The sequence below is a fragment of the Chiloscyllium punctatum genome, chromosome 33 (assembly GCF_047496795.1).
Source record: "Chiloscyllium punctatum isolate Juve2018m chromosome 33, sChiPun1.3, whole genome shotgun sequence".
NCBI classification, from domain to species: Eukaryota; Metazoa; Chordata; class Chondrichthyes; order Orectolobiformes; family Hemiscylliidae; genus Chiloscyllium; species Chiloscyllium punctatum.
In genome coordinates, this window is record NC_092771.1 from 26,368,802 (window position 1) to 26,396,009 (window position 27,208).

General features: G+C 42.9%; 1 protein-coding gene across 7 annotated transcripts in view; it reads right to left on the reverse strand.

The window, feature by feature from the left end:
* The window catches only part of ap3b2 (adaptor related protein complex 3 subunit beta 2), a 232,821-nt gene that overhangs the window by 68,450 nt on the left and 137,163 nt on the right, over positions 1-27,208 (reverse strand). For all 7 annotated transcript variants that reach the window (XM_072553206.1, XM_072553202.1, XM_072553204.1 and 4 more), the window contains 8 exons: positions 26,557-26,611; positions 25,326-25,397; positions 25,141-25,203; positions 13,957-14,089; positions 12,883-12,992; positions 7,167-7,343; positions 5,553-5,739; positions 1,472-1,590 (listed from right to left, as the gene is read on the reverse strand). In XM_072553206.1, the coding sequence (XP_072409307.1) occupies positions 1,472-1,590; positions 5,553-5,739; positions 7,167-7,343; positions 12,883-12,992; positions 13,957-14,089; positions 25,141-25,203; positions 25,326-25,397; positions 26,557-26,611 (916 nt within the window). The remainder of the gene's footprint in view (positions 1-1,471; positions 1,591-5,552; positions 5,740-7,166; positions 7,344-12,882; positions 12,993-13,956; positions 14,090-25,140; positions 25,204-25,325; positions 25,398-26,556; positions 26,612-27,208) is intronic.

The window sequence follows — 27,208 nt, forward strand, 5'->3', positions numbered from 1 at the left end:
ACACAAGCTGGCTTGCACACCTCACAAGAGCTCGATGTCCCCTGTTGTGGGCTGCCTCATTGCTGATTCTCTACATATTTGAGATAATTCAAAACCTGAGAGTCCACTCACCAATCATCCCTATGTTCACTGACCAACATTGGCTCCTTGACAAGTAATGTCATGATTTAAAAATCCTCGTCCCCATTTTCAAATCTATCCATAGTCTCATTTCTATCTCTGTAGTTGCCTTCATCTCAAAACCTTTGTGAAATCTGGCCTGTAGAGCATCCTAGATTTTCATCACTCTACCATTGGTGGCTGTAACTGCTGCTGCATGGGCCCCAATCTCTGGAATTCCCTGTATAACCCTTCTACTTCTCCGATCTCCTCGAAAATTATCCTTTCATCACTGACTGTGATCTCTCTTTTTGCAACTTAGCAGTAATTTAAAAAACAAATTCACTCATCGAATATATTCATTGCTGCAGCTCTTATTACATGTTCATTGTTGCCCTTGAGAAGGTGATGATAATCTGCCTTCTTGAACTGCTGCAGTCCATGAGTGCATGAGATAGACCCACAATGCCAATAGAGAGGGAATCTCAGGACTTGGAAATATCACTGTTCTTCAATATCACTGGGTCAAAGTGAGCAGATTGAGAGATCTTGCAGGTGACTGTGTTACCATGTATCTGCTGCCCATGGCCTTTCAGATGGAAGTGATTGCGGATTTGAAAGGTGCTGTTTATGGAAACTTACTGAAATGCATTTGTAGATAATAGACTGGAGCTATTGAGCGGTACTGGTGGAGGGAATGGATGTAGTGCCAACCAAGCCAGCTGATTTGTCCTAGATGGTGTTAAGCTTCTTGAGTGTTGTTGCAGTGACACTCATCCAGGCAAGTGGGGAGAATTCCATCACACTCCTGACTTATGCCTTGTAGATGATGGACAGGCTTTAAGAAGTCAGGAGTGAGTTGTTTGCTGCAGGATTCCTAGTCCCTGACCTGTTCTTGTAGCCACTATATTTATATTTATAGTTCAGGTCAGTTTCTGGTCAATTGTAATCCCTATGATATTAATGGTGGGGGAATTCAGTGATGGTAATGCCATTAAATGTCATGGGGCAATGGTTGGATTGCCTCTTATTGGAGTCAGACATTGCTTGCCATTTGTGTAGCTTGAATTTACTTGTCACTTTTCGGCCCAAGCCTGGAAGTTATCCAGGTCTTGTTTATTTGGACATGGATTACTTTAGTATCTCAGAAGTTGTGATTGGTGCTGAACATTGTGCAATCATTGGCGAACGTACCCAGTACTGACCTTATGATGGAGGGAAGGTCATTGATGAAGCAGCTGAACATGGTTTTGTTTGGTGATGCTGTTGTGAGGCACCTTGTGGCATTTTACTGCATTAGAGGTGCTATATAAATGCGACAGGGTATTGGTATGGACAGTTGTCCCAAATTTGCTAAAACTTTGTCCATTACCTCCACATTACGGACTGAGGGGTCAGGGGCAGACTCAGGCCAATCTGGGAGTTCCTGGTAACCTCCAGCTTTGCTGTTCAGCAGGTGGGACAATGAGCCAAGCTGAAAATGATCCCGATCTGTAAGAAAGGCAAATCCCAAAATTATAAAACTGTCTCTGAACTACCTGACACCCTGACAGCCCAACTCACATTTAATCCTGACCTGCTCTGCAGAGACCACAAACAAAAAAAACAACCACTCAACATAACTCACAACCACTTAATTCAAATGACCTGATAATTAGAATGGTTTTTAACCACGTTCCACCACATTGCTAAAAATCTGAATCATTACTGAACAGAGTGACGTGTTTCAGTTAAGCTGCCATAACTGCCTATCTCTAAGTGTCCTTGGAAAGCTGCCTTCTTGAACTGCTGCAAATCATGTGATCCAGGGACACTATCACCCAGAACTCCAAAATTTGGATATGGTGATAGTGATGACATAGCTGAATGGTGATATAGTTGCAAGTTTCATCACCACACTGCCAGAAGGATATGGAAGCTTTGGAAAGCATGCAGAAAAGGTTCACCAGGATGTTGCCTGGTCTCGAGGGCATTGGCTTTGAGGAAAGATTAAAATGACTATGATTGTTTTCACTGGAAAGATGGTGGCTGTGAGGAGACCTGATAGACGTCTACAACATTATGAAAGGCATAAATAGGGGAGATAGACAGAGGCTTTTTCCCAGAGTTGAAGTTTTAATTACAAGGGGGCAGCAGTTCAAGGTGAGAGAGGGAGTGTTTAAGGGAGATAGATGTGTGAGGGAAGTTTTTCATGCAGAGAGTGGTAGGAGTGTGGAACGCACTGCCAAAGAGGTGGTGGAAGCAGATACGTTAGCGAAATTTAAGAGGCTTCTGGATGATTACATGAATAGAGAGGGAATAGAGGGAAATGGATCGAATAAGGGCAGAAAGTTTGTTTTTTAATTCAATTAGGGCATGATGATTGACACAGCCTTGAAGGGCCAATGGTCTTGATCCTGTGCTGTACTTCTCTTTGTTCTTTGTTCTTCTTTTGTCAAGATGGTGCATGGCTTATAGGGGAACTTGCAAGTGTTGGTGTACCTAAGTATCTTGTCCATCTAGATGATTGAGGGTGTGACTCCTGAAGGTGTTTTTGGAGGAGCCTAGTTGAGTTGCTGCAGTGGATGTTTCAGATAATACACACTGCTGTCACTGTGCATTAGTACGGGTGCAAGTGAACGTTACAGATGATGGCTGGGATATGAATCAAGTGAGCCACTTTACCCTGGCTGGTGTTGAACGTCTTGCGCTTTGTTGAAGCTGCACCAAGTGGAGAGTATTCCATCTCACTCCTGACTAGCGTCTTGTAGACTGTGGACAGCCATTGCAGAGATAGGAGGCAAGTTACTCATCGCAGGATTCCCAGTTCCTGATCTGCTTGTCTCCACAGTATTTATATGGCGAGTCCAGTTTAGTTTTGATCAGTGGTAAGCCCCAGAATCTTGACAGTAGGAGATTCAATGATGATAATAGCATTGACTATCAAAGGGAGATGATTAGATTCTCTCTTATTGGAGTATAAATGATTTGGATGTAAACTTAGGAGGTATAGTTAGTATGTTTGCAGATGACACCAAAATTGGAGGTGCCGTGGTCAGCAAAGAAGTCTACCTCAGAGTACACCGGGATCTTGATCAGATGGGCCAGTGGGCTGAGGAGTGGCAGATGGAGTTTAATTTAGATAAATACAAGGTGCTGCATTTTAGAAAAACAAATCAGAGCAGGACTTATACACTTAATGGTAAGGTCCTGGGGAGTGTTGCTGAACAAAGAGACCTTGAAGAGCAGGTTCATAATTCCTTAAAAGTAGAGCTGTAGGTAAATACGATAGTAAAGAAGGCATTTGGTATACTTTCCTTTATTGGTCAGAGCATTGTGTTTAGGAGTTGAGAGGTCATGTTGCGACTGTACAAGATATTGGTTAGGCCACTTTTGGAATACTGTGCACAATTGTGGTCTCCAGAATTCTGGTCTCTAAGGAGAGGCTGAATAGGCTGGGGCTGTTATCCCTGGAGCATCAGAGGCTGAGGGGTCACCGTATAGAGGTTTATAAAATCCTGAGGGGCATGGATAGGATAAATAGACAAGGTCTTTCCCCTGGGGAAGTCCAGAACTAGGTTTAGGGTGAGAAGAGAAAGATATATAAGGGGCCTAAGGGGCAACTTTTTCACACAGAGGGTGGTGTGTTTAGGAATTGAGCTGCCAGAGGAAGTGGTGGAGGCTGCTACAATTATAGTATTTAAAAGGCATCCAAAATGCAGCACTTTGCATTTATCTAAATTAAACTCCATCTGCCACTCCTCAGCCCATTGGCCCATCTGATCAAGATCCTGTTGTACTCTGAGGTAACTTTCTATGCTGTCCATGACATCTCCAATTTTGGTGTCATCTGCAAATACTAACTATACCTCTTATGTTCACATCCAAATCATTTATACTCCAACAAGAGAGAATCTGATCATCTCTCTTTGATAGTCAATAGTATTACCATCTTTGAATCTCCTACTATCAACATTCTGGGGCTTACCATTGATCAAAACTGAACTGGACTTGCCATATAAATACTGTGAAGATGAGCAGTTCAAAGACTGGGAATCCTGCCATGAGTAACTTGCCTCCTATCTCTGCAATGGCTGTCCACAGTTTACAAAATGCAAGTCAGGAGTGAGATGGAAGGGTTTAGAGGGATATGGCCAAGTGCTGGCAAATGAGACTAGATTAGGTTAGGATATCTGGTCGGTATGGTGAGGTGGACCGAAGAGAATGTTTCTGTGCTGTACGTCTCTATGACTATGATTCTGTGATATGTTCTGCCATGGCACTGGTGTGAAGTGAGGATTACTTGCCACTTGTCAGTCCACACCTGCATGTTTTCTTGCATTGCTTACCAAGTTTCACTCACATTTAATAGAAGTTTTGTTTTGGGCTTAATAAACACGGTTGACTGATTACATAAAATTAGTGATCGAAGCTGAATTATGAAGTGTTTAATTGAATTATCACACAGATTTTAAAAACATTTTAACTGAGACCTTCTCCTCCTGAGTGAAGTATTTGTTAAGCCGTGTATGTTTCATTTCTGGATTAAGTTAGTAAGATAAATAATTGAGCAAGAACTGTGAGGATTTCCTCTCAGAAATACAATTTTCCAAAATGTAATAAGCAATAGTCAGGGAGGGAAAAGAAAGTGCAGGTCAGTGGGAATAACTAGATTGTCTTTTTAAAGAGCTGGGGTCAAATGGCCACCTTCTACGTTCTACTGTTGTAAGGTTCTTGGTCAGGGGTATGACAACATGACCCAGAGTCTGTGCTGGAGGAGAGGTACAAAATGGCATGTGGCGCAGAGAGAACCTGAAATTTAGAGCCAGTTGGATCGAAGGGTAGTGGAAATCTGGAAATCTCTCCTCCCTCAAAAGCAACATTGTTCAGATTTGTAGGTCAATTGGAAATCTGGAATCCAAGATCCACAGATCTTTTTTCAATAAGATGACAGACAAGGTTAAAATTGAATTGAATGGCAGAACAGGCTCAACAGGCTGAACGGCTTTGTCTTGCAAATGAATCCCAGCAATAATTTCTGTTCTGATTAAAACAATAAATATGATGTGTACTGATCAATTATCAGCATTCTATCTTTGTTAAGGCTGAGGTTCACAAACTCATTAAGAACAATCCTGTTGATCCTCACCTGCAGCATGAAGAGCTGGGGCCAAAACTTTGCCAATCAGAGGCTGACAGCCCTTGGGTTGGCCACCGGGACCTAACACAGGTAGGTAATGTCATGAGGCTACTTCTTGGCCTCACTTGGCAGCAGGATGGTAAGTCTGACCATGTGCCTTCCCACTCAGATTCTGGTGGAGGCTGGAAGGTTACGGGATTTTGGGTAAGACACAATTCCACTTAATTAAATGTTCTTCCTGCCTCCAACCTCACCACCAGAAGAAGATTCTTCTTACTGTGACCCCACTGCCTCAAACCATAATAAACAAAATTGATATATCATAACTTCCTACCTTTAAAGGAGGATTCGAGGACTGGGGCAGGCTTCTGGGCCAGAAACAACTTCTTGGCATACTTGCTCAACACTCCACTTTTCTCTGTTGGAACAATGAGCTGTCGGATGAAACGGGCTCGGTCCCGGATGTCATAGTTCTGGTCATACTTTGCCAGATTAAGAACGTACTGAGTCAGCAGTTTGGTCTGGAGGGCAAGGAGAAGTAAAACAAAACCTTAAAGTATGTCAACCAAATACAACATCAATATGACCAGAGTATGTTTTGTAAAAACCTAAGGTGGTAATGTAGTGGAAACTTCACTGGAACAGGAATCCAGAGGCCCCGGCTAATGCTCGTAGGGTCATGGATTTAAATCCAATCATGGCAACTGATTTCTGGAAATGGCAACTAGTCATGGTGTCCATGAAACTATCATCAATTATCGTAGAGAAAACATCTGTTGCCTAGTATGGAGGAAAGGTCTTACGAGGAAAGGCTGAGGGACTTGAGGCTGCTTTCTTTAGAGAGAAGAAGGTTAGGAAGTGACTTAATAGAGGCACACAAGATGACCAGAGAATTAGATAGGGTGGACATTGCAAGCTTTTTTTCTCTCAGATGGTGATGGCTAGCACGAGGGGACATAGCTTTAAATTGAGGGGTGATAGATAGAGGACAGGTGTCAAAGGTAGATTCTTTACTCAGAAAGTAGTAAGGGCGTGGAATGTCCTGTCTGCAACAGTAGTGGACTTGCCAACATTAAGGGCATTTAAATGGATAAACATATGGATAATAATGGAATCGTGTAGATTGGATGGGCTTCAGATTGGTTTCACAGGTCGGCAAAACTCATTTATTGTCTAATGGTTCCGTATACACTAAGATCAACCAGTGTAATACCCACAGAGAATAAGCTGGCCTCTTTGCACACAGGTAGAGCACTCGAACCATCTTGTCTGATTCACCCCTTCAAGTTAAAACTTCTGGATTATTATCCCTCAAAGAAGGAACTGGGCTAACTCCTAATATAGATGGAAATTACACCGTATGAAAGATAAACGCAATAGATAACTTGTTGATTTCTGGACTTCCAATCTCTTGAAGGGGTTAGAGTACAATTTTATACTGTGTACTATGTTTTCCCCTGTTTGCTCTAGAAGGTTAAAAGACTCCATAGGATATTGGACGTGAAGGTGGGGAATTGAAGAGGGAAAGAGAATGAAGCAAGTGTTGAGTTAGGATACTCTGACCCCTTCTTCTGATGCATGGAGAAGGCTTGACTGAAATAGGTCTTTTCTTGCCCATCAGTTTTGTACATTAATAACATGTTCTGTGTCGGGGCAAATGGGACCAATTGAAAGTTTTGCCAATTTCCAGGCAGCCCCATTCAGTTCAGACCTTGTATTCTCAAGACTGAAGGTTGCTTAGCAATAAAGTTTTAACTTAATCAATAAACTTGCCCATTTTCCAACTGGATCAGGAATTTGACACTCACATTGATGACCTCATTTGAAAAAGAAACATAACTGCCAGCTCAAATGGAGCAGTATAAGTAAATAATAACCATGAGCAAAATTTAACATCAACACCTCCCACCTTTGTATAGCCCCATTGCATAAGAGAATAGACAAACACCTGTTTGGAGTTGGTAAGGTACAGTTTGGCAGCCAGGTTAGTGATTTGCAGCTTAACGATGTCTTCCTCATTGGTGAAGGACTTGGCCATTTTCCGAAGCACATCAGGAGCGATCGTGGGCACATGTTCACAGTACTCACCAATAAGCCAAAGGATACTAGCTCTTGCCATAGGAACCTATACAGAGAAAAGACAAATAATCAGTGATCGTTCTTTGTGTCAGCAAATAGGTTGTTTCAAAGATTGTGCAACACAGAAGTAGCTTTTGCATTTCTGAGTCAGAAGATCCAGGCTGAAGCATGTTGATGAAGATGGATTTGTGTCACAATTCCTTCCCTAAGGGCATTTTGGGTCAACCTCCAGCATATAGTTCAAAAAGACAGCTCACCACCACCTTCTGGAGGGCAACTAGGACTGGGCAATAAACGCTGGCCTCCAAAGCCTCCTAAGCAATAAATGTTGGCCTGTTAGCAAAGCCCATGTCCCACGACTGAACCAAAGCAAAAAAGGTGTCCAAAAAAGGTTGTTCTTTTAGCTTCACCATTGTGGCAGCCATAACTCAGTTGGTTGCACTCTCGCCTCTGAGTCACAAGGCTCTGAGGTCAATTCTCACTCCAGGGCCTGAGCACAACATCAATATTAACCCTTGTTACTGAACTTAGTGATTTCTGCAACTGGATCCTCAGTTTCCTGACCCACAGGCCGCCATCAGTGAAGATTGGGGACAATATTTCATCCTCACTAACACTCAACACTGGAGTCCCCCAGGGGTGCGTACTCAGCTCCCTACTGTACTTAATGTATACCCACGACTACGTCGCCAAATGCCAGACTAATGCCATTTACAAGTTTGCTGTTGATACCACCATAGTCGGTTAAATCTCAGATGCGAAGAAACAGGGCACGTTTCGCTGAGCATCTCAGCCAGGCCTGCCGGGGCTGACTTAGCCTCCCAGTCACCATTCATTTCAATTTCCTCTCCCACTCCCTTCCACAGCAAATCAGACCATAAATTGGAAGAACAACACCTCATCCTCCCCCTAGGCAGCCTACAGCCTGGAGGACTCAATATTGAGTTCTCCAATTTCAAATAGCCTCCCTTCCCATCCTCCAACTCCCTTCCCAGCCCCTCCCCCTCCCTTCCTCTGATCAACCTTTCCTTCCAGCTTCCAACCAGATTAATTCCTTCCATCAACCAACCAGGCTGTACCCTCTACCTGTGTTCATCTCGGTCTACCTTGCCACCCTGACTCCCCCGCTTCCCGAACCCGTCATTCCATTCTCCTTATCTGCAGCTCCACTTACACCCACCCCCAGTCTTTTAGAAGGGTTACACCCGCAACGTTGACTTCTCCACCACATGATGCTGCCTGGCTTACTTTGTACTTCCAAACTCCTACTTTCTACGGTGGACAGGCTTTGGGCAGTCAGAAGGTGAGTAACTCACTGAAGAATTCATAGCCTCAGGAAAGCCTTTGTAGGCATTGTATTTATATGGCTAGTTCAGTTCAATTTCTGGTTATTGGCAACCCCCAGGATTTTCATAGTTGGGCCCTCAAAAAGGCCAAATGTCAGATTTGAATATTAGGGTTGAGTATGAAAAATCCCAAGGTGGAAGATATTATTCAGGTAAACAGAACATTGAAAAAATTAAAAATTAAGCATTGTGTTTTGAAATTCCCTTCACTGGGAGATACCAGAAGCATGAAACTTGTTGGTTTTAGTGATGTTTCTTATGCAAATCTCTGTGATTGGTTCTCAAGTGCAGAGGATTTATAATTTTTCCTCTAGTAAATGTTGCCCTTTAGCTTGGGAAAGTAAAAAGATCAGCAGAGTAGTATATTAATGATGAAGACTCATGCTCTTAGTGAGGCATTTTTCTGAGCAAACTTAATCAGAAATTTCTGAAAGAAATTCAGCAGCAATATTGAGTGCCACATCAATCATAAAAAAGGATAATGTACATTCAACAAAATGTGTGGGTGACAAAAGGTTGATCTTGCAGTTTTAAAACAGAGGATAGAAGATAGGGAGATTTCCAAATTGAAATAGGTGGATGGCAGCAATCAGCTATTTAATTGTTTTACAAAGAAAGCAGCAATTTCTAAGAAACTGTTACATTTATTGGAGAAGGAACACTTGGAACTTTAATGTGCAAAGAAAAGATGGGAATATAATTATATGTCATTTTCTATGTTTTGTTCATTTTTTAAAAATTACAGTTTTATTTATGAAGGAAAAAGAGGAATTTGTTATTATCTAATATAGTTTTAAGGAGCCTTACTTCTGTTGTAGGAAAGGTTTTGGAAAGGATTATAAGAGATAGGATTTATAATCATTTAGCAAGCAACAATTTGATTTTGAATAGTCAAATGGTTTCTTTAAGGGCAGGTCATGTCTCACAAACCTCATTGAGTTTTTTGACAAGGTGACCAAGCATGTAGATGAGGGTAAGGCAGTTGACGTGATGTACATGGACTTCAGTCAAGCCTTTGATAAGGTTCCATGTGGTAGGCAGTTGGAGAAAATGCAGAGGCATGGGATTGAGGGTGATTTCATAGTTTGGATTAGAAACTGGCTTTCTGAAAGAAGGCAGCGAGTGGTGGTTGATGGAAAATATTCAGCCTGGATTCTGGTTACTAGTGGTGTGCCACAAGGATCTGTTTTGGGACCACTGCTGTTTGTCATTTTTATAAATGATTTAGACGCAGGCATAGGTGGATGGATTAGTAAATTTGCAGACGACACTAAAGTCGGTGGAGTAATGGACAGCTTGGAAGAATGTTACAGGTTGCAGGGGGACTTGGATAAACTGTAGAATTGGACTGAGAGGTGGCAAATGGAGTTCAATGCAGCGAAATGTGAGGTGATTCACTTTGGGAAGAATAACAGGAAGGCAGAATACTGGGTCAATGGACCGATTCTTGGTAGTGCAGAGGGATCTTGGAGTCCATGTACATAGATCCCTGAAAGTTGCCACCCAGGTTGATAGTGCTGTTAAGAAGGCATACAGTGTGTTAGGTTTCACTGGTAGAGGGATCGAGTTGCATGCTGCAACTATACAAACACTAGTGCGGCCGCACTTGGAATACTGTGTACAACTCTGGTTCCCATATTTTGAGAAAGATGTGGAAGCATTGGAAAAGGTGTAGAGGAGTTTTACCAGGGGATGTTGCCTGGTCTGCAGGGAAGCTCTTATGAGGAAAGGCTGAGAGACTTGCGTCTGTTCTCATTGGAAAGAAGAAGGCTAAGAGGGGATTTGATAGAGACAGACAAGATGATCAGAGGGTAGACAGTGAAAGTCTTTTTCCTAGGATGATGATGTCAGCTTGTACGAGAGGGCATAACTACAAATTGAGGGGTGATAGATTTAAGACAGATGTCAGAGGCAGTTTCTTTACTCAGAGAGTGGTAAGGGTGTGGAATACCCTACCTGCCAATGTAGCTAACTCAGCCACATTAGGGAGATTTAAACGATCCTTGGATAAGTACTTGGATGATGATGGGATAGTGTAGGGTGATGAGCTTAGAATAGTTCACAGGTCGGCGCAACATCGAGGGCTGAAGGGTCTGTTCTGCGCTGTATTGTTTAATGTTCTATGTTCTATGAATGCCTCAGACCTAGTGGAATGAGTGAATAGGTGGTGGATACATTACTTAAGAGTTAATTGGTTTGAAATGGTTGGATAAATGTAGAGAGATAATAATCAATGGAGATGATTTTAAGGGAGTTTAGTTAACTTAGATAAAGCTATCACATAAAAGTGTGGATTTGAATTCTGTTTACAGAGGAACCTCGATTATCCGAATATCAATTATCCGAATATCGGATTATCCGAAGAAGATCTCAAGGTCCGATGGAAATTTTACATCAAAGATGTGTTTCCAACACTGATCACGTCTCTTTTTTACAGTGAGTAAAAGTTAACTCGGCTTACCGAAATGCTGCCGAGAACAGTCCTGGACCTCGATGGGACCCCAGGCACCGTCTCCAAATGACTGACCTCCAGCCCTCTCTCTCTCCCCCAACACTTTCCCTAGAGTTCTACACAGGGGTGTACCCTAAACCCCCCCTTCCCCAGATAATCTCTCTAACATTGTCCTGTACAGGGCAAAGGTGGAAACTATCAAAATGTTGCAGTAAAAAGGTGTGTATGTGTGTGTGTGTGTGTGCTCTATTTGGAGACTCACCCCCCCCTCAAAAGGCAGCAGCAGTCTTTTAGCTGGTGTCCAGTCCGGCTGCCCCAGAGAGGGGGCGGGGGTGGATGGGAGTGCAGGAGTGGAGGCAGACGGGGGGGGGAGTGGTGTTGGACAGGGTTGTGGGGCAGCCGGGGTTGGACAGGTTTGGTGGGTGGGCGGGAGGGGGTTGGGATGACGGCAGATGGGGGTCCGGTTTCGGATGGGGTTGGGTTGGGTGGGGGGGGATGGACAGGATTGGGGGGCAGACTGGGTTGCAGGGTGGGAGCTGACGGGGGCGTGGGGTGGCCAGGGGTTGGATGGCAGATGATGGTGGGGGGGGGGTCAGGGGCTCATACGCGGTGTGTTGCTGCCTAGTCTCCTGAATGGGGAGCTAACCTAACAGAAAACTCCAAGCCCCAGAGGAAAGGCATTGAATCAATTAACCAAATAATCAGTCATCCAAATGAAACAGTGCCCGCCCATCTTGTTCAGATAATCAAGGTTCCTCTGTAAACACAATTATATTTTAGAGCATTACAGTGGGATGAATGGCTTAGATGTCGATGGGTCCCAATCAATGCTTGCATGAGCAGGCTGCCTTACATATGCCCTTGTGACAGCAGAGTAGTTATCGACATGGTGTAACGATCATGGTAATATATTACACTGCATCCATCCACTAAAGACTTAGGGAAAATGTAATATTTCAGGCACATCGACAAGAAACATTCAAGGGTTACTGAATAGAAGTTCTGAGATTCTCTGGATGATCTTTTTGGGCGCAAATGTGGCCAGGAATCTGGATTCAACTGTGAGTCAATCAGGTTAAGTATTGGGAAAGAGCATGCAGGTCTCTCACACAAACAAGCAATAAGAGATTTAGCATTTGTACATGGAGGGGAAAGTGAGGACTGCAGATGCTGGAAATCAGAGCTGAAAATGTGTTGCTGGAAAAGCGCAGCAGGTCAGGCAGCATCCAAGGAGCAGAGGAATTGATGTTTAGGGCATGAGCCTTCCTGAAGAAGGGCTCATGCCCGAAATGTCGATTCTTCTGCTCCTTGGATGCTGCCTGACCTGCTGCGCTTTTCCAGCAACACATTTTCAGCATTTGTACATGGAGCAATGAAAGGTCGACATGGTCATAAATGTAAGGTTCTGGGGATTATTTCAGGGGAAGTAGTCTAAGAGATTCACTTAGGCATTCCAAACACAAAATCACTATGATCTAGAAGGACAAGGGCAGCAGATATATAGAAAAACCACTACCTGAAAATTATCCTCTAAGCCACTCACAATACTGACTTAGAAATATATCACCTTTCTTTCAGTGTTTCTTGGCCAAAGGTCTGGAACCCCTCCCTAACAGCCGGGTGAATGTTCCCGCATCAAATAGATTCCTGGAGCACTGCCATCATCTCAAGGGCAATTAGGAATTGTAGTAAATGCTGTCCTAACCAACGAAGATCTATATTCTTAAATGAATAATTTTTTAAAAAGTAAAAGGGTCAGCATCCTCGTACCCTACCCTGACACTCACCATGATGTTGTCAATGAGTTTTGCCATATGTCGGATGATGTCACTATGTTGCGATGGCTGCATCTGCAACAGCTTCTTAATGACGACCACAGATTCAGCAACCACCAACTCTGCAATACAATGGAAGTTGTGATTAAAACAGCACAACTCTAGTCAATAGCCCCATCTTCCTTCAGTACCATAGGACAAATAATGTAAGCATGTGAGTGAGTGGGAGAGGAGATGGTGGTCGTGAGGACAGAACAGGATGATACAGCCCTTCATTGAACAGATATGTCCTGAGCAACAGAAAATAGAGGGACTGCAAATTGGGATGACAGGACTGAGAGATTGCACACTTAGGAAACATGTGATGACATTGCAGGACGGCGGAATATGTGTTAATGAATAATACTGAAATAACAGACATGTTGTTGAAGTTTTCTGTCTTGCACTTATCAAGCCATATGCAAGTATGCCAAATTCTAAATGATCATAATCTATGCTACAGGAAAAGAAAAGATGCTAATTGGTTGGCAATTTGAATTTGATTAGACTCTGGCATTGCCATGGAGAAAGCAACCAAGAACTACAGGTTTCCCAAGCTCCCCTGTAATTCAAACAAGGAACGAGGCTTGAACATATTCCTTTTGTTTTCAGGGAACACACCCCTGCTTATGAGAGTATATCGTATTACAAGCTCCTCTAATAATCTTAACATAGTTATTCATGCAACTATTAGCATATCAGGATTGTTGAATTAATGCTGTCCAATTACAAATAATTGGTGTTAGGTTTTGCAAGTGCAGGCTAGTTGAGTAGCATCAGTGACATTGCAAACAACATGATGCTTGATTTGATCAGTGAATCATTGGGATGGCATTGGGACATAATGGGTAGAGAAATACAGACTGAAATGGGATTGCAAGGAGAATAAATCTGTCACAGGATCTGTATCGTGATTGCTACTATATTCTACTCTTGTGTTTTGTCATTGATGCACAAGGCATGCATTTCAAACCAAGTGTCGCACACTAAATATTTTTCTATCAGCTTTCAGTACTTGCTGTTGGCTGTTTGTTGCTTGGGCCTCACCATCTCTATTGGACAGCAATTGAACCAATCCATTCAGGCAAGTGTCACGGACCTCATCAATGTTGGTAGCACATCGGCCAATAGCCTGTATAGTAGCAGCTACAAAATCCTTGTCTTGACTCTTGATATATGTCTAAAGGAAAAGAGAAAGTGATGGATGGCTGTACAGTAATAATAGTTACATAATAATAATGAGAGGACATTGTGTGGTACAATGGGTAGGACCCCTGCCTCTGAACCAAAATCTCTGAATTCAAATCCCAATCCAGGACTTGATGCACAAAGAAGGTACATTCAGAACACAGCCAAACAGGTTGAGCCTCAACTTGTATATCCTTCTAACATTCTGACGGCAAGCAGTAAGAATAGGAGAAATTCCTGGTCAGCCATGTGAGCAACCTGCAGAAGGTAACAGCAAATCACTGCAGTATCTTTGCAAGCATAACTAAAAGCTAACACAATAATCAACAATGACCTCTAGGGGAATTGCACCTGCAGAAGGAGGAGGTGGGTTATGGTGATGCTACAAGATTTCTCAATCTGCACAGGTGTTGGATACACCTTCAGCTGTCTGGACATTATGTTCTAAAATTCTTTCCCTGAACTTCTACACTTCTTTCTCAGCCTTTAAAACACCTTTAAGATCTATATTACTTAAAGAGCTTTTGTTTGTGTGTGTGTGTGTCAGAGAGAGAGAGAGAGAGAGAGAGAGTGCATGTGTGGGAGAGAGTCTGTGAATGTGTGTGCGCTAGAGATATGTGCGTGTGAAAGAGTGCAAGAGTGTGTGTGCGCGTGTGCGCGCTTAATAGAGTGTGTGCACAAGTGTTAGACAGTATATGTCTGTGTGAGTGTGTTTGTGAATGTGTGCAAGTATAGGTGTGAGAGTGTATACCTGAAATATAACATGAACCCAAGATCCCAGTTGAGGCTGTACTTGGTACCGAACATGGCTATCAGCATCTGTTCAGTGTGTCCCCAAGTCTGCTTTGGAGGACATTCACCTGAAGGTCCGATGCTGAATGTCCTTGACTGCTGAAGTGTTCCCTCACTAGGAGGGAATATCCCTGTTGGCGATTGTTGCGTGGTGTCCATTCATCCATTGTCATATACCATGCCTTGGGGCATCCTTGCCTGTAGCATTTGAGATAGACAATGTTGGCCGAGTTACATGATTACCTACCGCGCACGTGGTGGGTGGTGTCCCCGCATGTAATGGTAGTATCCATGCTGACACTCTGATATGTCTTGCAGTGTTTGCCATGACAAGGTTGTGTGGTGTTGTGGCCAATTTTGTCCTGAAAACTGAGTAGTTTGCTGCGAACAATGGTCTGTTTAAGATTTGGCGGTTGTTTAAAGGCGTGACATGGAGGCATAGGGAAGATCTTGGTAAGGTGCTCATTCTCATCAATAATGTGGATGTAGGCTGTGAAGAATGAAGTGTAGTTTCTCCACGCCTGGAAAGTACTGGGCAAAGAGGGTATATCCTCTGTCCATCTCCTGTGGAGGTCATTACGATTTTTCACTGTGGCATGTTGGAACTGGCGATCAATGAATTGGGCATTGTAGCTCATTCTTATGAGGGTGTCCTTCAGCACCTTCAGGTTTTTGTTGCGTTCCTCCTCATCTGAACAGATCCTGTGTATGTGTAGGCCTTCTCCATTGGGAATGGCTGTTTCAATATGTTTAGGGTGGAAGATAGAGAAGTGCAAACTTGTGAGGTTATCCATTGGCTTGCTGTAGAGTGAGGTATTGAGGTGCCCATCCTTGATGGAGATGTATGTGTCCAAGAATGAGACTGATTCTAAATAGTATGCCATGGTAAGTCTGATGGTGGGATGAACTTGTTGATATCACTATGAATTTGAGTTATTGGATGATGTCTGGACATTGGCAGTTGTTGGTATTGAGTACTGAGGTTGTTGCAGTGATGGTTCCAAAGGAAGAAAATGTTGCCAATATATCTGGAGTATTGTGTTAGTCGGAGGCCTGGTGCAGCAAACAAGTCTTGTTTGAACTTGTGCATGAAAATGTTGGCCTACTGAGGTGCAAATTTGGTTTCCATGGCTGTTCCGGGTGTCTGGATAATGAACTGGTTGTAGAAGGTGAAGACATGGTGGTCGAGGATGAAGCAAATGAGTTGTTGGATGGTGTCTAGAGATTGGCAGTTGTTGATATTGAGTGCAGAGGCTGTTGCCGCGATGCTGTCTTCGTGGGGGATGCTGTTGTAAAGTGCCGAAATGTTCATTGGTTCAACTGGTCCATGGGTGCTGAGTTTCTGGAAGAAATCTGTGGAGTCGCGACAGAAGCTGAGGGATCCCTGAAGAATGAGCTTCAATATGCCCTCTGTTATGGACCAGACCAGATACGTCAAAATATTTCAAGAAGATAGCCCGGACCCTAACTTTTCTGGTTGTTTTAATCAGGTGTAAAGTGAATATTCCAGGAGTAATACAGCTGGCCCAACCATACAGTTTTAAACAAAACTGAATTTATTTACAGACCACTGAATGAAACACATACAAAGGAGAACTGAATTTAGAATAACAACCTCACTGAAAACCCAATCGACTCTATTGCAACTTAGTAATGCTGTTCCAAATACTTGCGATATCCCCATAAACATTCCCTTGGCAAAAAAAGGTAAAACCAAACACAGATTCATACAGGAGAGATGTCAGAGAGGGAGAGGATCAGCATGGAACCACTTCTTTGGGTCCAGCAGCTTCTCTGGATTCACAGCTAAACTTGACCAGAAGCTGCAAAAAAAACCCCACCAGACTGCTAAAACCAAACCAAACCCTGATCTGGGAAAAATGGCCACTCCCCTTTCATTGTACAAGTATTTTAAATAAAAGCAATTAAGTGCTTTTTCAAGTAGATATTTCTAGGCTTTTCAGAACCTCTGCCATTACGATCCCTCTGAAAAAAAAATAAGAACAGAACAACTTTGTTAAAGGAGCAGCATTGCCACACCCTGGCATAGCCAGAAAGGTTCTCACACAGGGTCCCACTGCCCGAGATGATGGGATGTCCAGATGTGTGGCTTTGTGTACCTTCAGAAGGCAGGAGACGTCCCCTACGTGAGAATTACGCGAGATGAGAATACGCAGGGTACTCTGAAAGACTGAATCAAAAGTCTTGATCAATCTGTTTAGTTCACGGGTGTGTCCTTTGCACATCAAGAACAAGAAGCTAAAGAAACTTGGCATAACTACCAGCAGTAGCGAAGCCTCCCCTGGCACCACAGTTGAAAATGGCACCACCACAGGGAAATCGATTGTCAACTTATTGGACCATATCCTTCAACTGGATGAGATCAAAGTTCTCAGCCAATGGCTCAACTTCTGCCTCACCACCAAAATGGACTCCACTGGTCTTGCGGCAGGCACAGAGGAATTCATCATGCGAATGAGACTCTGGAAATTCTCCCAAGATGTCAGCAGCGAGTCCAATTAGACAACCGACAAAACTGAACAATTGACAGAGAGATCTGCAATGGAGCAACCAAAGGAAACCCTCCAGAGGGCCGTTGTCCTGGGCTTATATAGATGCTCAAACTGTCAGGAAATATGTGAAAGCCAAATTTATCAGCCACACTCACAAGGTGGAGCACAACGCAACGCCATCCAAGTTCTCAAGACCAATCACAACACTGTCAACAAACCAGCAGACAAAGGAGGAGCCATACAGAATAGAACAAACGCCTGCAAAGAAGTGTACCGACAACTGAACAACCTGGAACAGGCAATACTTGCCGATCTGACCAAAGAATATACCTGTGACCTAAACAGATCAAGCAACACTTTTGATCCAGACCTTCAGAGTACCCTACACATTTTCATCCTGCACACTTCTCACATAGGGGACTTCTACTGCCTTCCAAATATATACAAAGCCAACACACCTGGGCATCCTATTGTGTCAAGCAATGTGACCCTGTGTGAGAACCTCTTTGGTTTGATGTCAAGGGCATCTTGAAACTCATTGTACAGAGGACTTCCAGCTTCTGTCACAACACTACAGATTTCTTCCAGAATCTCAGCACCCGTGGACCGGTCGAACCAGGAACATTTCTCATTACAATGGCACTATACATCAGCATCCCCACAACGATGCCATCACTGCAACAACCTCAGTACTCAATACCAACAACTGCCAATGTCCAGACATCATCCAACAACTCATCTGCTTCATCCTCGACCACAACGTCTTCACTTTTGACAATCACTTCATTATCCAGACACACAGAACAGCCATAGTGACCAAACTTGGACCCCAATTTGCCAACATTTTCATTCACAAGTTCAAACAAGAATTCTTTGCTGCACAGGGCCTCCGACCAACACGATACACCATTCCTGCTTAAGGGCTTTTGCCCGAAATGTCAATTTTCCTGCTTCTCGGATGCTGCCTGATATGCTGTGCTTTTCCAGCGCCACTCTAATCTTTTCCAAATGGTAATTCAATGCTGGCAGACTGTCAGCTTGTGGGGAGGTGCAGCTTGATCTGCTATAAATTGGCATAGACCCATGAGCAGGTTGTATGAAAAAGGAGTGGCACCTTAGAGACTGACCACTCTTTCCTTTCAAAACTCTCCCATCCATTCCTGTGTCCCAGCCCCAAATATCATCACCCTCCACGACACAACACTGACCTTTCCCCTATTCTAATTTTCCCAGAGAAGGGGTGTAATACCATGTACAGCATGGAAACAGACCTTTTGGTCCAACTCGTCCATGCCGACCAGATATCCCAACCCAATCTAGTCCCACCTGCCAGCACCCGGCCCATATCCCCCAGTCCCGATTCCAGCAGGTAAACTGGAGGCCACATAGTGACTCAATGGTCAGCAATGCTGCATCACAGTGCCAAGGACCTGGGTTTGATTCCAGCCACTGACAACTGTGTGGAATTTGAAGATTCTCCCTGTGTCAGCTGGGCTTCCTCCAGGTGCTCCAGTTTCCCCCCACAGTCCAAACATGTGCAGGTTAGGCGGTTTGGCGATGCTAAATTACCCACAGAGTCCAGGGATGTGTTGGCTAGGTGGATTAGCATTGGGAAATTCTGTGTTACAGGGATAGGGTATAGGAATGTGTCTGGGTGGAATGCTCTTTGGAGAGTCAGTGTGGACTTGATGGGCTGAATAGACTGCTTCCACACTTAAGGGATTCTATGATTATATCAGCTATCTGATTACCAGAAGACCCAGAGGGTTTTCTCAAATTAACAGGTCACAGGTTACTCTCTTTGGGAACACTCTTGCTCAGTGCTTAGTCCTGAATTAGTACAAATAAGATTCTGACCACAGAGAAAATATAAAATTAAGGACACAACTCCAAATGGTTTGCAGAAGCTAGGGACATGGGTGAACATGCATATTTGGTCATTGAAAGGGGCAGAACTGATTGAGAGGCATTAATAAAATGTGTAATATCACAGCTTTCTGAAGAGAGCTACAATGTACAAGTGCAAGGATGTTATGTTGAACATGTGTAAAATAATAATCCAGTTGAGATTGAGAAGTATGTTCAGTTCTGGATACCACACTTTAAGAGGGATGTGAAGGCATTAGAGTTTTTGCAGAAAAAATTTATAAGAATAGTTCCAAGGTTTGGAGCTTTTTAAAAATTCCTTCATGGGATGTGGGCACATCCCTGGCCAGCCATATTGCCCTTCCCTAATTGCCCAAAGGGCAGTTAAGAGTCAAACACATTACTCTGGATATAGAGTCACATGTCAGCCAGACCAGGTGAGAATGGTAGATTTCATTCCCTAAAGAACATTAGTAAATCAGTTGTGTTTTGTCATCAATAAACTATTTTTTTATTCCAGACATCCTTTACTGAGTTCAAATGTCACCACCTGCTGCTGGGGTATTTGAAGACATGTCCTCAGAAACATTGACCTGGGGTTCTGGATTACTAGTCCAGTGACATGACCAATTTTCCACCATTTCCCCTAAGTTTCTGTTCTGTGAATAATTTAGCAAGAAAAGAGGTTGTTTTCCTAGGAGCACAAAAGGTGAAGAGATTTGATAGAAGTATTCTAAATCATGATGGGTCTGATTAATTGTTTTATTGTCATGTACACTGAGGTAAGTGAAAAGCTTTGTTTATGAGCAGTATCAAGCAGATCATAGTAAGCGAAGATGTACAGATCAAAAGACTTAGACAGAGGCACACAGGTTACAATGCAGAGAGCATGTGCGAGGCGAGATCAGTATTAGCAAGATCAGCATTATTTGAGGCGAGGGAGTCCATTCATCCACCTAATAACAGCTGGGAAGAAGCTGCTCCTAAACCTGTTGTTGCGTGTGTTCAGGCTTCTGTATCGTTTGCCTGATGGAAGAGGTTGCAGGAGATCATTGCAGGGTCCAATGGGTCTTTGATGATGACAGCATGTCCTTGCAGCAAGCCATGTAAATGGAGTCCATGGATGGAACGTTGGCTTCCATAATGGTCTGGGCTGTGCACACTACCTTCTGTAGTTTCTTACAGTGCTGGGCAGAGCAGTTGCCATACCAGGCTCTTTTGTACCCAGACAGTATGCTCTCAATGGTGCAACTGTAGAAGTTGGTGAGGGTCCTTACAGATATGCCAAATTTCCTGAGCCAACTGAGGAAGGCGAGGCATTGTTGTGCCTTCTTGACCGTCACACCTACATGGGAAGTCCAGGACATGTTATTGCTTATCTGAGGAACTTGACGCTCTCTACCCTCTCAACCACAGTTCCATTGATGTAGATGGGGGTGTGCTCTCCTCCTTTCTTTCTGAAGTCTTTAGTTATGTCAACTTTGAGAGAGAAGTTATTCTCATTACACCATGTCACCAGACGTACATCATTGTTAGATATCCATCCCACTACAATGGTGTCTTCAGCCAATTTATAGATGGCGTTCATTTGGAATTTGACAACGCAGTTGTGGGTGTACAGGGTATAGGGGGCTGAGGACACATTCTTGGGGGGCTCCAGTGATGACCGTTTTTGTGGAGGAGGTGTAGTTACCTATCTTCACTGATTGCGGTGTGTGGGTCAGAAAGCTGAGGATCCAGTTCCAGAGGGCGGAGCCAAGACCAAGATCACAGAATTCTGAGATCAGTCTGGAGATCAGGGGATAATGGTGTTCACAACAGAGCTGTAGTCAATCTGGACCGTGTAAATGTAGAGAAACTATGCCTACTGGTGTAAGTATCAATAGTAAGAGGGCACAGATTTAAGATAACTGGCAAAAGAAATAATGACAACATGAGGAAAACGTTTTCACACAAGAGACTGGTTAACATTTGCTCAGTTTGAGAGTATGGGGGGGGGCAGTTCAAGCAAGGCCTTTAAGAGAAAACTGGATTATTATCTGGAAGAGAGTAAATGCAGGGTTATGGAGAGAAGGCTGCTAAATGACACTGAGCTTATTTGGAGAGCTGACACAGACACAAGATTAAATGGTCTCCTCCCAAGCTGTAACCATTCTATGATTTAGCACAAATTAACAAAGTTAAAGCTGCAGTAACTAACTCCTTGAGTCATCACATTGTTCTTTGTGTAGCCCACTTATTTAATTCAGTCACATTTCCGTTGAATCCACCTGACCTCAGCTTGACCCCTTGTTTTCTAAAAACCACTTGGCGAAAACAGGATGATTATACCTGAAGTCCTTCAGGGCCATCTGATCAAACAAGTGATTTACTAATATCTTTACCATCAGAAACCTTTGTGTTGGTTGTAATTTTGAGAACAGGCATTCAAACCTGCAACTTTGTGTCAGGGTTACTATGGGATGGCTGGGGTGTGAAGCTAAATAGAGGATAATCTTCCCAGAACTACATTTCTGACATTTATCAAGATTTTCAAGGAGCCTCTTTCCTCTTTATGCAGCAATAAAAGAATAAGGGTTCTTCAAATAGAAGCAGCCATTTAATCAAAGTACGCTGCATTGCTCCCCACTCTGTTTACTCTCACCAGGTTGCTTCCTCTCCACCCAATCCTCCACACCCAGTGTTTCTATTCCATTTTCCCTCTCTCACACGGTTTTTAACCTTTCTCTTTTCTGTGTGTCCAAGTTTGTCTTTTTTTCCCTCTCTCCCTACCTCCCCTCTTGCTTTTTCTCTCACCATCCTTTTCCATTTCTATTTCTCTTTCACCATTCTAACCATAAGTTTCTGTCTCATTTTCTCTTCTCCATGTCTGTTGCAGCTTCTTGTTTACTCTCTCTCTAGCTTGTTTCGCTCTTTCTCTTTCATTCTCCCAGTTTCTGTTTCTCACCTTCTTCCCCTCGATAGCGTGTGTTTTATTACCTCTCTCTTGCCTCCCACAATTTCTAGCTCTTTCATCCCCCACCCCAAGTTTCAGTTTCTCTCTTTCTTCCCAATTGATGGTTTATCTTTCTTTCTGTTTCTCATCTGACTTCTGTTTTTCTCTCTTTCCCATTCAGTTGCCCTCTCAGGACTCAGAACTTCCAAATAATATTCATTGGCCCCAAATGTTATTTGCTTCACAATTATCAGCAAAGTGGTACATTTGGAACAAATCCAAGGTTGGAGATTGAGTGTTGGATCGACCAACAAGGCTCAGACAACATGATCTGGTTCTAAGCCATACCTCTGGAATGCTGTTGATTTTATGAACAATATATACAGTAACACTTCCTCTCATTTGCTGACAATAGCTCAAGAAAACTAATTGCACAGTTCCAAAACCAGGAAGCATGAGGACTCTAATTCATCGAGGCAGCAAATTCCACAATTTCACCACTGACTGGGTAAAAACGTTTTTCTTAAAATCCTTTTGGGTTTATTAGTGACCGTCTTATATTTATGTCCTAAAACAGGTTAGTTTTAACCTGCACTATATACAGAAACATTTTTTCTCTCTGTTAAACTGTGTTAATACCTAATTCTTGTACAGTTTGGTCCAAACTGTCTCCTCCGCTGAACTCAATAGGTCAGATGTTTTTGCAGAAGTATTTAGTTCTTCCAATCAGAGATGGTTGAATACTGGGTAGATGTAGTGTTCACTTAGTTTCTTACATTATAACAATTGCTACATTCATCAGTTCTTCATTGGTTGAAAAATACTTTGGAGCATCCTGAGATTTGTAATGTAATTCAATGACCCAAAAGAATGTTTAAACATCAGAACCTTCTGCATAGGAATGCAAAGTTCTCCCCTTAATATATACATACATGATTACTCAAACACAGGTACCTATACACACTCAAAATTGTGTACATTCATACACATCCTACACACACACACACACCCACAAATGTATATGCAGCTACATATCTGTGTATGTGCATGCACCTACTCAAGCATACACTCACATACACACACTTATACAGCTAACACAAAGGATCATATAGGAATGGTTCACTTATAGTAACTTTCTAGCTTTAAGGTGGTAACCATTATAACTTACAAAGGGTGTCAGCTCATCAATGTTGTTCTACTGTTCCCACATGAACCACGCAGTTCAAACCCACTCTCTCTCATTCAGTACCCATTCCCTTAACATCCCATCTCATCCATTCTTACTCTTCTAGCTGCTCGACATGCTCAAAACAGTACAACTGTCAAATTCACTTTCAGTAGAATTCATGGGCTCTTTCTACAACAGTTTGTAGGAGCAAATCTCGCAATCCAGCCTCCATGTTGGAAAATATATTTAGATTACTTGCAGTGTGGAAATAGGCCCTTCGGCCCAAATGTCCACACTGACCCTCTGAAGAGCAACCCACCCAGAACCATTCCCCTACATTTACCCCTTCACCTAACACTACGGGCAATTTAGCATGGCCAATTCACCTAACCTGCACATTTTCTTTGTACTATGGGAGGAAACCGGAGTACCTGGAGGAAACCCACGCAGACACGGGAGAATGTGCGAACTCCACACAGACAATTGCCTGAGGCGGTTACTGAACCCGGGTCTCTGGTGCTGTGAGGCAGCAGCGCTAACCACTGTGCCACCGTGCCACCCACAATCTTTCTGATTACTACTTCCCAATCACTAAAGTTGATGTGTAACAAACATCATGGAAGAATAGAAAATAGGAGAAGGAGTAGGCCATTCAGTCCTTTGAGCCTGCACCACCATTCAATACGATCATGGCTGATTATCCTCCTCAGTATCTTGTTCCCTCTTTGTCCCCACACCCTTTGATCCCTCTAGCTCTAAGAACTGCATCTAATTTTTGAAAAAATTAAATGTTTTGGCATCCACTGCTTTCTGTGGCAGAGGAATCCACAGGCTCACCACTTTCTAGACGAAGAAATTTTTCTTCAACTCAGTCCTAAGTGGCCTACCCAGTATCCTTAGACAGCGACCCAGTTCTAGACTCTCTGGACTCTCTCGGGTACATCCTTCCTGCATTTAACCTGTCTAGTCCAGTTGAAATTTTACATGTTTCTATGAGAATCCCCTCAAACTCCTAAATTCCAGTGAGTACAGTCCTAATTGATTCTGTCTTTCTTTGTACATCAGTCCTGCCATACCAGGAATCAGTCTGATAAACATTTGTAGCACGCCTTCCGCAGCCAAAATATCCTTCCTCAAATAAAGAGGAGAAAATTGCACACAGTGCTTCAGGTGTGGTCTCACCAAGGCCCTTTACAATTGCAGTAAGACATTCCTGTTGTTGTACTCCAATTCTCTTGCTATGAAGGCCAATGTACGATTTGCCTTCTTCATTGCCTGCTGCAGGACATGGTTTATGGTGACATGGTTTAAAACCCCCGAGGGGTTTAACTCTGGAAATCAATGACCATGGAAATGTTTTTGATTTTTGTGAGAAGATAGCTGATTCACAATGTCCTTTAGATAAAGAAATCTGCCATCCTTATCTGGTCTTGCCTACATGTAACTTCACTCATAGTAACTTTGCTGATTTTTGACTGCCTTCTGAAATGGCCCAGGAAACCACTCAGCTCAAGAGCAATTAAAAGTCGGCAACAAATTCTGGTCTTGCCAGCAACACTCTCATCCCATGAGAGAACGAAGAAAAGTGAATAAAGCAGAAGGTTATCACTGCTCAAGTCACAATAAAATGGGGCAGAAAGATATTAGTGTCCCAGTTGGAATGAGGTATGGTGGAGAAACTTCACTGGTGCACTGAGAGGTAGCTGGCATTAATCACAGCGTGTTACACAGGAGGCACTGAGTAGTGCGAATGTCTGTTCCATCCTTACCTGGAACTCACGGAGAATGGTTGATATATTGGTCTCACTGGCCAGATTGGTCAGAACTTCCAACTGCAAAAGACAAGAAAGAGATGAATATTATCTTGGTTTTCTGTGTGGAGCAGCTGTAACCAATCTGTTACTCTGTAGCACTAATATATGCAAATCAATAGCAATTGTGAGTGCGCACCCACCTTCAGCACTTTAATCTGCGTTGGGTCAGTGGATCTGATGTAGAAACTCTTCAGGTGGGGCTCAAACATTCCCTTAAAAATAAAAATCAGAAGGGGTGGTCAATAATGTGCTCAATACATCAGAGATTTGACTGTTTATCTGTATCTATGGTAACCTTGTGAGACATGAAACATCTGCAATATTCTTCAATTATTCTCACCCTCACTCAAATTTTCATAACTTCATTGTCACTGTTTTCTGCTAATTTATGAGAGCTATTTATTCATCATCCTCATTCAATCAGACAAACAGCAGAGAAACATCACATCTGAACCATTGTATCTGTGCCCTGACCCTTGAAAATCTGTACCAATCCAGTTCATCCCACTCCTTCTGCTCTACATCCTTGCACATTTTCTTTGTATGTTCATAGATTTCTTGTCATCTCCACCTCCAGTTCTTATGGCCAATTTTCTTAACTCTGTTTTCTCTGGTTATCAATGCTTCTGGCAATGGAAACTATTTCTCCCACATACCCTTTCAAATCCCTTCACAACAGTGAATCTCTCTGTAAAATCAGGCGGTCACGTGGTGCAGCAAGTAGCATCCCTAGCTCTGGGCCAGAAGGTCCAGGTTGGAGTCCTATTCTAGAACTTGGTGAATCCAAGGAGGACAAAGGAAGATATATTCATAACGCAGCTAAAAGTATTGAGTATCAACTTGTAAATGCTTCCAACACTTGCCAGTGGTATATGTAAAGATTCCTGGTCAGCCATGTGATGGAGAGGAATTGGAGCCTCAACTATCATTACGCATTGCTCCAGACGATAACGTGTCCAAGTTTTATTGCTCCAGCAAGTCAGAATCCTTGAGTGAACTGCTACATGGCACACCTATTACTCCACTCCTTTCAAGAAAACAATCCTAACTTCTGTGAACTACTTCAGTTCCTCTCATTTCTGTTGCCCATGACAGTTCATTTGAACTACAAAATAGTGTTTATTACCCATCCCCAGTGCTAACAATTCTCTGTTCTCAACATTAGTGTCACAGGATCAAACAAAATAGCCCAGATTGCACCTTAGCCAAAGTCTTGCTTATTTCTTGATGTTGTCAGCCAGACTAGACATGAGCAAAGGGGCTTCACATTTATAGAAACAGTAACAACAGAAATGTCCATCAAAGTGATGCAGGATTTGTAACACAGGGGAACTTCAGGTTCCTGAAGGAATTGAAATAATCATGACTCACCCTTCGTTTGATTGACATGGAGGCAACATTCTGCAGCACCACAAACTGCACTTCACTGTTTGGAGAGAGTGAGGGGGATAGATAGAGAGAGAGAAAGAGAGAGAGAGAGAGAGAAAGAGAGCTATAATTCATTGCACTTAAATCAGCTAAACTAGCCCATTTACCACACCCAAGCTTCGCTCAATTATTATGGTAATGAAAACTGACTGTAAAGGAAGACACCACAATTTAAAGGACACAGGCCAGAGTTTCAGAGATGTTAAAATCAGAAGATCTCATGGCACAGTAGGTAGCATCTCTACTGGTTGGAGTCCTATTCTAGAACAATACCCCACTTGTACTCACAGGTGGACATAAAAGATCCCATGTTCAACAATCACTGGATTTTAGAATGAGAAGTGATCTTATTAAAACATGTAGCATTCTGAGGGGCTTCACAGTATAGGTGCTGAGAAGAGGAATCCAGAATAAGGGGGCACAGTTTCAAAATAAAGATTTCCCATTCAAGACAAAAATGAGACGGAGGATTTTCATTTATCAGACGGTTATTAATTTTCAGAATTTTTCAGATTTCAAAAGCGTCTCATTGGCTGTGGGTGGCCTGAGGACATCTTGAGGTTGTAAAAGTTACTGTATAAATGCAAGTGTCTCT